Source organism: Trichechus manatus, unplaced genomic scaffold (assembly GCF_000243295.1).
Source record: "Trichechus manatus latirostris isolate Lorelei unplaced genomic scaffold, TriManLat1.0 scaffold00053, whole genome shotgun sequence".
Lineage (NCBI taxonomy): Eukaryota > Metazoa > Chordata > Mammalia > Sirenia > Trichechidae > Trichechus > Trichechus manatus.
This window is the reverse complement of record NW_004443989.1, coordinates 7412687-7422837: the sequence shown is the minus strand read 5'-3', so window position 1 is coordinate 7422837 and position 10151 is coordinate 7412687. Positions and strand designations below refer to the sequence as shown.

Here is a 10151-nt window from a genome sequence, read left to right as displayed (position 1 = left end):
GGGGGCCCGGACCCCGCACCACGTGCTAGGTCCACCCCCACCCTCCCGGGCGCTGCGGCGGGGGCTGCCCGGGGGCGCGGGCCGGTTGGCTGGACCCTGGCCGGCCGGGGAGGGGGCTACAGCGGAGGAAGCGCACGGGGGGTGTAGCTCCGGGGGGGGTCCCTGGGGGCCGCCCCCCCCACCAGTCCCCCTTCCCATGAGCCCTTCCTCCCCCCGTGGCGCCGCCGCAGGGGCCGGAGAGCTGTGTCCGGCGAGCCCGCAGCGCCTTCTGCCGGCGCCAGCTCCAGGTTCAGCACCCACGCGCCTCAGGCCTCCCGCTCCCAATCACTCCCTCCGGCACCTACCCTTGCCCTCCGAGGGACTGCCTGCCCCGCAGACCTCCCTCTGACATTACACAGGCCCAGAACCAATCTATGCTCCCGGACACCCACCTCGCCTCCCACTCCCACCCATCCACCCACCCGAAGGATTCATTAAGAAACACCTATCAGGTGCTAGGTCCCGTGCTAGGCACCAGGATCCAACCAGGGGCAAAACAGGGCCCTTGGCCTCCCCTGAGGCAGAGCAGCAGGCTGGAATGATTCCACAAATAAATGAACAATGGAAACCGAGATGCTCCAAAAGTGTGGCGAGATGGGCCACGAGAGCCACCAACGGGTAATTGTCAGAAGAGGCTTCCTAAAGGAAGTGACCCTTATGCTGAGTGACTCAAAGGAAGAGAAGGAGTTAAAGAGAGGAGGGAAAGGTCATGACTAAAGACCAGCCTGTGCAAAGGCCCTGTGGCAAGCTCGGGCATGGTAAGCAGGAGGGACTGAGAGGAGACTGTGTGACCGAGAGAGGGGCAGGGAATGTTGGCAGGGGCTGCAAAGGCCTCCACAGCACATCATTCCTGGAACAGGCCCTCCCCCAACTTCTCTAACAGGGCTGCCCTCTCACCTGCTCCCACCCAAATACTGCTCCCCGCCCCCCCCCCACTTCGGGCCAATGGAAGCAGCAGTCAAGAAATCAAATGACATATTGCATTGGGCAAATCTGCTGCAAAAGTGTTAAAAAGCAAAAATGTCACTTTGAGGACTGAGGTGCCCCTGACCCAAGCCATAGTATTTTCAGTCACCTCATCTGCATGTGAAAACTGGACAATGAATAAGGAAAACCTAAGAAGAATTGACACCTTTGATTTACGGTGTTGGCAAAGAATATTGAATATACCATCGACTGTCAGAAGAACGAACAAAGCTGTCTTGGAAGAAGTACAGTCAGAATGCTCCTTACAAGCAAAGATGGTGAGACTTTGTCTTACGTACTTTGGACACGTTATTAGAAGGGACCAGTCCCTGGAGAAAGACATCATGCTTGGTAAATTAGAGGGTCAGTGAAAAAGAGGAAGACCCTCAATGAGATGGACTGACACGGTGGCTGCAACAATGGGCTCAAGCATAACAAAGATTGTGAGGATGGCACAGGACCAGGCAGTGTTTCGTTCTGTTGTACACAGGGTTGCTACGAGTCAGAACCGACTTGACGGCACCTAACAACAACCACTTGGGGCATCATCTTTATTCTCCCCATCCCAGCCCATGGGCCTCTGGCTCGTAGTGCAGAGTCCCAGGCACCCAGCCACCTCCCCAAATAGAGTCCTCAGACACAGGGTGGAGTTAGGCACTAGTTTTATTTGGGACCTGATTCTAGAAGGGGTGGGCCTGGAGCCCTCCTGTCTGGGTGCTGGCCCCGGTGATCCCAGCTCATGTGGGCACCCCTTCCCCTAGATTGCCGGTGCAGATCTGCGCTAGGCCTGTGGCCACTGTTGGTTCCTTGGCTTCAGTCTGAGTCCGGGGCAGCCTGGGCCCCCACTCCACTTCCCCAGAGGCCGGTTGCATGGGCTCACGGCCCCTCCTGTCTCCTGCCAGGAGAGGCCCCCCTCACTGGGGCGTCTTTGCAGGGCTGTTGGGATCTCCCCTCCTCAGGGCCTGAGGATGGGCGCCCTGTGCTAGGGTGGCTTCCTGGTCTCCTTCTTCAGCAGGGAGCTGGCCACGGCCAAGGCACCACCCTGCACAAACCGCACAAAGTTGTCCCCAGCCAGCGGCCCCACAGCATACAGGCCCTCCTGGCGGGTGCTCTGGTAGGTGAAAGGGTCCACGTCGACAGGGTTCCTCTTGCCGTTGAGTGGCTGGCTGGGGTCCATGGCAAGATCAGCGCCTCCCCCGGGGAGGAAGGAGAGGTCAGGGTAGGAGCCAATGAGGACTAGCACCAGGGAGACGCCAAAGACCTTCTGTCCACCCTGTGGGTCACAGAACACGGCCTGGCGGTCTTCCTTGAAGAGCAGCGGCCGGTGCTCGGGGAGGCTGAGGTAGCCCTTGTAGGGGCTGGGCGACAGGATGGACTGCTCACGCATCATCTGGTGCACCTTGTGGTACTCAGGGTACAGCATCCTGGGTAGCTGGTTGAATACCAAACCAGGGTCGTCCACGGTCCGCCGGAAGGCATGAATCACCGGCACATTGTAGTGACGGGCGTACAGGACCGCATCAGCCGCTGACAGCCCCGCACCCACAATGAGGACGGGTTCTGAGGCCGGGGTCACCGCCCCCGTCTGCGTGGCCACCTCCAGGGCCGACAGCTCATGGTGGACAAAGGGCAGGGCCTCCCCGGGGATGTCTAGGTGGGCCGGGCTGTCAGACGTGCCTGTGGCCAGGACCACGTTGCGGGCGCACAGGGAGAAGGGCTGCGGGCTTTGGTCCTGGGTGGTCAGGAAGCCGCTCACCTGGAAGAGGCGGCTGGGGTCCTGGGACCCAGAGCCACCGGGCTCAGGTGTCCCCCACTCCACAGCTGTGACCACAGCGCCGCACACGAAGTTGTGGCCCAGGCCCTTCTTGGTCACATAATCCCTGTAGTAGTGGGCGATGTCCCCGGCGGTGGCTCGGCTGTTTCGGAGACCTCTACCGGAAGGATGCAGAAGGGGGGTGTCAGAGAGCAGTGTGGGGTGTGGGGGATGGGCTGGGTGGGGATGACCAGATGGCATCAGCCCGGGGGCCAGGCAGCAGCTGTGCCACCCACCGGCTGTAAGGCTGGGCCAAGGGGTTAAGCTCTGGAAACCTCAGTCTCTCTTCTGTAAATGGAGCTAATAAGTCCCCTACCTCAGGAGGGGCAGCTTAGGGCTGGGTTTTGAGTGCAGACTCCAAACCCCAATTCCTAGGTTCAAATCTTGGCTGTGCAGCAGTTTGGAGCCCTGGTGGTGCAATGGTTAAGAGCTTGGCTGCTAACTAAAAGGTCGGCATTTCAAATCCACCAGCCGCTCCTTGGAAACCCTATGGGGCAGCTCTACTCTGACCTATAGGGTCGCTACAGGGTTGGCTGTGTGCCTGTGATGCTCTGTGCCTCAGTTTCTTCGCTTGTAAACTAATGATGATGACGGTGATAGTACCCTTCTTGGCCGTTGAGAGGATCGTGGGGTTGATACTAATGAAGTGCTGAGAACAGACTGGCAGGTAGTTAGTGCCACTATTATTATTGCCTCAAAGGATTAAATAATATTCCGTGTAAACACAGTATGATTCCATTTTTATAGCATTCAGAAATTGGCAAAACCAGTCTATGGAGTTAGAGGTCAAGAGAGTGGCTGCCTCTGGGGAGGAGGATGGGGGCGGTGACTGGCAGGGGACTAGGGATCTATTTCTTGATTCTGGGTGGCTGTAACATAGGTGTGTCCCCTTTGAGAAAACCTCTCCACCTGTACATACATGAGGTGTGTACTTTTCTACATGTAGACTATATTTCAATAAAACGTTTGTTTAAAAAATGGAAAGCACTTAGCAGAGTGCCCAGCTCACATAACAGCAGCAATGGCTATTTTATTATGATTATTATTACCAACGTCCTTTCCAGGGGAAGTGATGGCGATGGCAGCAGGACCAGTGTTACGGTTAAGTTGTAGGCTTTGGTGAAATCTCAGCACCTCCCTACTCCTAGCTGTGTGACCTTGGGCGCTTTACTGTACCCAGCTTGTAGAGGTTGCTAAGGATGAACTCACTTAATGGGGAATTGTATGCGACGTGCCAACACACGTGTAGCTAAATGCCACAACTGCAGCAGGAGCTTAGACCACATCTCCTGAGACCGCTCCAGCCACCCTAACTCAGCCAATCCACGACTGTCACTTGAACTCTGGAAACGAAGTTATTTCTGTGGGTTGGTCATTTGCCCCACCTTTGTTGTAGTAAAAATTATTTTTAAAAAAACTTTCCTAAGAAGATGTTGCATACAGGGTTGTTTATAATAATGAAAAATGGACAAGAAGCTAAAAACCCTATGACGGTGGCAGCGCCACGAGGCTGTGCAGCGTGTCTGTTGTGTCTTTTTGCTCCGACACCTGAGCATAAGGCCCAGCGTATCATAAGAACTCAGTGAAGATTTGCTGAAGAGGGGCTGCTCAGCCAGCCTGGGAAGTATGATGCAGTCACGTAAAAGGACGGTTACAAGCATTATGTAATCACCATGTGAAATGCTTATGGCATCATGTGAAATGTTGAAAGTAGGATATAAAAGGGTATGTTTACAACTGAAATAGAAGTTTCTGCCTGTCTGTTAACATCATTACACAAGCCTGCATGTCTTCTACCAAGTTCTCAGGGTCAAAGACTTACAATGGCAAGGGGTCTTTGGCCCAAGAGACAGGCAGTGCACCCTGGAGCCCCCAGTGGGCAGAGGAAACAGGGCTTCCTGTACAAGGGCAGAGACCACTCAGTGGAGGTGTCTGCTGGGAGCAGCTTCTCATTCTGGCAACTCTGCGCCTCCCCCAGGAAAAGCAGGGCCTGAATTCCTTTATCCAGCAATATAGCTGTTTCTCTACGGGGCCAAGGTGTCCGGTGTGGGCATATACGGAGCTGGAAATAAGACAGGGAGAAAATGCCCACAAATGCGACGGTGTTCGGCTGAAGTGTGGGGCCGGGGTGAGTTGTCTTCCGCTTCTCAATTTTCAATTCTCTGTAGTGTAGTTATGTTTTTCATGCAAAAACATTTTTTTAAGGAACTGCACCCTCTTCTCAGCTGACTTAGAGGGAACAAGATTGTTCTACACCAGGCTCAGATAGTGGGTGGGAAGGCAGGGAGACCAGGGGACCCTGGAAGCTGGGTCAGGGCGTTGGGGGCAGGAGGGCTGGCTGTCGTTTCTCTTGGGCCTCCTTAGAGGCTGAGATGCTACGGGGAGGCCAAGTCAGGGGGTCATGTGGCAGGGTGGAAGGAGCACTGGACAGGGTGTCCTGGTGCGAGCCCAGCACTGCTGCTCACTACCCCTGTGGTCCTGGGCAAGTCCTGTCTAAGTCTAGGCCTCAGTTTCCCCTCTGGAGGATGAGGAAGGACCAGATGAGTCCTGAGGCCCCCTGAGCTCTGGCTCCTGGGCTCAGGGTGAGAGAGGCTTCTGGGCTGGCCTTACCTCCGCTTTTTGCACATCCAGTCCTTGACCTGCAGGTCTGGGAGCCCCATCCACTGGCCTTTACTCAGAGTCACTGTGGAGCCTTCAATGGACTGCGTGAAAGAGAAGGCCTTTGATCCAGACCTCTGCTATCCACTCAGAAGGAAGGCAGGGGAGGCCTTACCCGGGGCTGGTGGGAGAGGAGAGGGAGGGGGAGGCAGGTGAAAGGGGGGAGGGGAGGGGAATGAGGAGGGGCTTGGGTAGAGGTGGCCCAACCCCACTGCACCCCCCCCAACTCACATGCCAGGCGCCTCCAGGCAGGTTCCTGCCCAGCACCATGTGGGGAATGGCTCGCTCCTTCTGGCACCTCCAGGTAAGCACAGACTCTAAGTTTCCCCCAAAGTCTGTGTCTGGCCGCAGGAGGGAATCGAAGAGCAGGGCCACGGGACTTTGACACCGGCCTTCGAGGCCTTCAGACAGGTAATCCAGGTCCTGGAGGGGGGCAGAAGACAGAGAGGCCATGGGGGAAGGTGGGTTGGTTTCCTGGAGCCGAGGGGTGGGCAGGACTGTGAGGACTGGGGTCAGTCTGTTTCTCTGAGGCTGGAGGGGCCTGGTCTCACTGAGACAGCCATGCTGGGGACTGTGTGTGAGCGCTCACTTTGGGGTCTCTCCAGGAGCCCAAGGACCCCAGATCACTGGCTAAACAGGAAAGAATAAGAAGGGACTCGAGCAATTGCCTAGTCCTGCATTCCCATTCTAATATCAGGGGTCAGATGGGCTTGGGAAATGCTGCCTCTCAGAAGTAGATGATTCCCATCAGCACATTAAAGGCTCTGAAAAGTCCCGCAATGGTCATTTTACCTGTTTCATTAATGAATTACCCAGCATCTCCCAGGCCCACTGGATTAGGAACATTTTCTGGGCATATTATCCTGAGGGACCAGCGTGCTAAAGAAGGCACCAGGAACAGGCTGCTCTAGACCAAATGCCAGTCTGCTTCCCTCACTGGCCAACTCAGGGCTGAATGCCTGCCTGATGAGGGAGGTGAACAAGAAGCGGCCTCCTGGAGGTAAGGGACGTGGAGGGTGGATTTCCAGGCCCTTCTTGGAAGGGGGAGTGGAACTGAAATTTCTGGGGCAGGGTTTGTCAACCTGGGCACTACTGACATTCTCAGTGGTGGGGGTATTGTAGGTGTTTAGCAGCACCCCTGACCTCTACCCACTAGATGCCAGTAGCACCCTCCACGCAGTTGTGACAACCAAAAATGTCTCCAGACATTGCCGAATGTCCTCTGGCTACAAATGTTTATTTTATTGAGCGCTCCCAGTAACTTCAGCAAGGAAAATGTTGCTCTTTTTCTCCTCATACTTGAGGAAACTGGGGCACAGAGAGGTTAAGTAACTTGCCCATGGTCACAAAGCCGGCAAGTAGAAGAGCAAGGATTCAAACTTGGACAGAGGGGACCCCCGAAAACACAGCCAAGATGTTCTAGGGGTGATGAGACAAGCTGATGTGGCAGTGGGAAGTGTCAAAAGAAAGCCTCACTTTCTCTTTCACAATTTCCGGAGCTGATTTTGTGACCTCTCATGTTCAGTGTTTGGCCTCATTTCCTGCAAATGCACTCTCCTTTTCCCCTGGGAAGCTAGGATATTCTCCCGAGACGGTGGCCCACCTGGTCCAGGATGGAGACCCCTGGTGCCTCGGTGAGCTTCCTCTGCAGCAGGGGATGAGGATGAACGGCGCCTGGCTTCAGGTAGGGGGTGTAGCCTGAGAGCAGGTAGGATAAGCAGATGCCCGAGGGGCCGTTGCCTGCGGGGAGAAGGCAGGGGTTAATGTGGGTGCAGGGATGGAAAGAGACCATTGCCGAGGGCTTTGGTCATTATTTGACTCATTCATTCACTTACCCTTTATTCATAAAAATAAAAATCAAGCATTTATTAAGCCTTTAGCATAGTCCAGGTGCTGTGCATAATAATAATTGATGAAAAAGTAATGAACAATCATTGACAGCTTACTATGTCCCAGCTACTGTACTACGAGCATTGAACAACGACAATAATAAAGTAATGGTAATAATAGCTAACATTATTGAGTGCTTACTATGTGTTAAAGGAGCCTCGGTGGTGCAAAGGTTAAGCACTTGGCTGCTAACCAAACGTTGGCAGTTGGAACCCACCCAGCAGCTCTGCAGGAGAAAAACCTGGTGAACTGCTTCCATAAAGATTACAGCCAAGAAAACCCTATGGGGCAGTTCCACTCCGTCACATGGGGTCATTATGAGTCAGAATTGACTCAACAGCACCCAACAACAACAACCATCAGTCAAAAGTTGTGTCAAGTGATTTTAGTAATAAAAATAATAATAAACCGACAGATGGAGATGGTGTACCAGGCCCCACATGAGCCCTAAAGTGCATGCATTATCTTATTGAGCGTTCCCAATAACTTTAGCAAGAGAAATACTACTCTTTTTCTCCTTTTATACTTGAGGCAACTGGCACAGAGAGGTTAAATAACTTGCCTGTGGTCACACAGCCAGCAAGTAGAAAAGGGAGAATTCAAACCCAGACAGAGGGGACCCTCGGGAACACGATGGAGATTTCAAGATCACTAAGAACTGGCCCCGGCCCCCGAAAGCTGATAGTCTGGTGGGTCAGACGAACAAGTCAGATATTATACTACAGATTGTAAAGTGTCTGGGTGGGTGAGCCCTGGGGCCAAGGGGGTTCAGGAAGGCTGCTAAGCCACCTGTGGGGCCAGCTGCCTCCAACTCTGAACATCCATAGAACTGCCTGTCTGTGGCACTTCTTGGGCAATTAATCAGGTCCAACCTCGTGACAGCTCTTCTATTCTTATCTTTTTTTTTCTCTTCTTTTTCTAATCTTGTACTATTCAGAGTATTACCTATCCATAGAATACCATCAGGATGAACCATAGGAAATCGCCAACATCAAACTGATTTGACTCACAAAATTGGCCATTCCGTGTGGGTCCACCTGCTGCCTGCATAGGGGGATCGTCTGTGCCCCATTTTTGCAGGCCCCTGAGGGCAGAGGCCACATGCTACTGCTGTATGTCCCCTCAGTGGGCATTTAGCACAGTGCCAGGCACAGGGTACACACCGGGCAGACATGCTGGACCTGATGTAGTCCTGGGAGCATATGAGGGCATGAGATTCAGGAGCAGAGGACCCTGTGGCCATGCCCTGGCTCCCTCCACTCACTAGCTGTGTTTCCTTGGGCAAAGCACCTCCCCTTGCTGACCCTCAGTTTCCTCATCTGTACAATGGGGACAGCAGTGGCCATAGCTGCCTTTCTTTGTAGGAAGGATCTTCCAAGATGGTAGAGGTGGTCAGGAATGCGTGCGGCTTTTCTGAACTGTCCACCAGATGTGTAATGTGAGCCACGATGTGATGTTCAATGTTCTAGTAGCCACATTAGAAAAAGTAAAAGGAAACTGGTGAAATGAATTTTAATGATATAGTTTTAAGCCCACTGATGAAAATAAAAAAAGTATTAACGAGATATTTTAACTCTTATTTTCATACAAAGGCTTTGAATTTTCGTATGTATTTTACACTTTAGGAGTCCCTGAGTGGCACAAATGATTAAGCACTCAACTACTTGCCGAAAGGTTGGAGGTTTGGACCCACGGAGAGATGCCTCAGAGGAAAGGCCTGGCTATCTGCTTCTGAAAGGTCACAGCCTTGAAAACCCTGTGGAGCAGTTCTACTCTGCACACATGGAGTTGCCATGAGTCAGAGTCAACAGGAACTAACAACAACCACAGTTTTACACTTACAGCACATCTCAAAGTGGACCAGCCACGTTTCACGTGCTTGGTCACCACACGTGGCCGTGGCCATGGCCACTGTACTGGGCAGTGCAGACTCAGAGCTTAAGAGTGCAGGCTTAAGGACCAGGCCTGCCCTCACCCTGCTGGATGATCCTTCTGCTCTAGCCTCATCTGTTCTTGAGAGGATTAAATGGGATAGTGTTTTATAAATCGCTAAGCATAGCTCCAGCCACATAGTAGACACCCAATGGCTAAATTAAAGACGCCAGGTGTAAAGGGAGGCCAGGCCTGGCTTTGCCCAGCTCCTGACCGCAGACCTCCATGGGCACCCTGTGCTCAGTGTCAGACCTGTCCCTGCCCTGGGCACCCCACTCACCAATGATGATGACTGCAAGGGGCTCTGAGCTGCTGGCGCTGAGGTGGTCCTTCCTTGCGGAGTTCATGGCTGCAGCTGGTGGGGGGTTCAGTGCTGGCAGCCGACCTAGGGGAAGAGGTCAGGCCTGGGCGTCACTTCCCAGCTACAGGGCAGCCTCTGTGGACTCAGGGTGGAGTCCAAAGTCCCCTGGAGGAATAATGACTCCCCTTCTCCCTTCTCCAAACAGGCCTGTCTCCCTGGACCCTGACTTATGCAGTAATCCCACCCAGCCCGCTCCCTCTTCTCCCCTAGCCTCGTCACCTGGGCAGCCTCCAGCCCTCCAAGCCTCACTGCCTACTGATCCTGGGGCAGTAATCATACCTGCAGCTGGTTATCTATTGCTGCCCCACCCAAGGTCAAGCCCTGCCCAGTCCCCATCATGGTCCAGCAGTGCAGCCTGTGGACTTTGGGGCCATCACCTGGGCCTAGTGAGCTGCTTCCTAGCAGGGCAACCCTGGACCCATTCCTGGACGTCTGGGGCTCTGTTTCTTCATCTGCAAACTGGACAGTCTTCTACAGTGCAGTGGTTAAGAA

The 10151-nt window shown here is 53.8% G+C and overlaps 1 protein-coding gene across 1 annotated transcript; it reads right to left on the bottom strand.

The window, feature by feature from the left end:
* Positions 1 to 1764: 1764 nt before the first annotated feature.
* OSGIN1 (oxidative stress induced growth inhibitor 1) lies at positions 1765 to 9672 on the bottom strand. Its single transcript, XM_004377726.2, has 5 exons — positions 9579 to 9672; positions 7080 to 7216; positions 5708 to 5899; positions 5429 to 5520; positions 1765 to 2936 (listed from the first exon to the last, which is right to left on the bottom strand). The coding sequence occupies exons 1-5, from the start codon at positions 9643 to 9645 to the stop codon at positions 1988 to 1990; spliced, it is 1437 nt and encodes a 478-aa protein (XP_004377783.1). The 5' UTR covers positions 9646 to 9672; the 3' UTR covers positions 1765 to 1987.
* Positions 9673 to 10151: the final 479 nt, after the last annotated feature.

Coding starts and splice junctions, on each gene's coding strand:
- OSGIN1 (XM_004377726.2), bottom strand. CDS start 9,645: ATGAACTCCGCAAGGAAGGACCACCTCAGCGCCAGCAGCTCAGAGCCC. Junction 5,521..5,707: donor TGCCTGGAGGCGCCTGGCAT/GTGAGTTGGGGG, acceptor TCTTTCACGCAG/TCCATTGAAGGCTCCACAGT. Junction 2,937..5,428: donor TGGATGTGCAAAAAGCGGAG/GTAAGGCCAGCC, acceptor TCCTTCCGGTAG/AGGTCTCCGAAACAGCCGAG.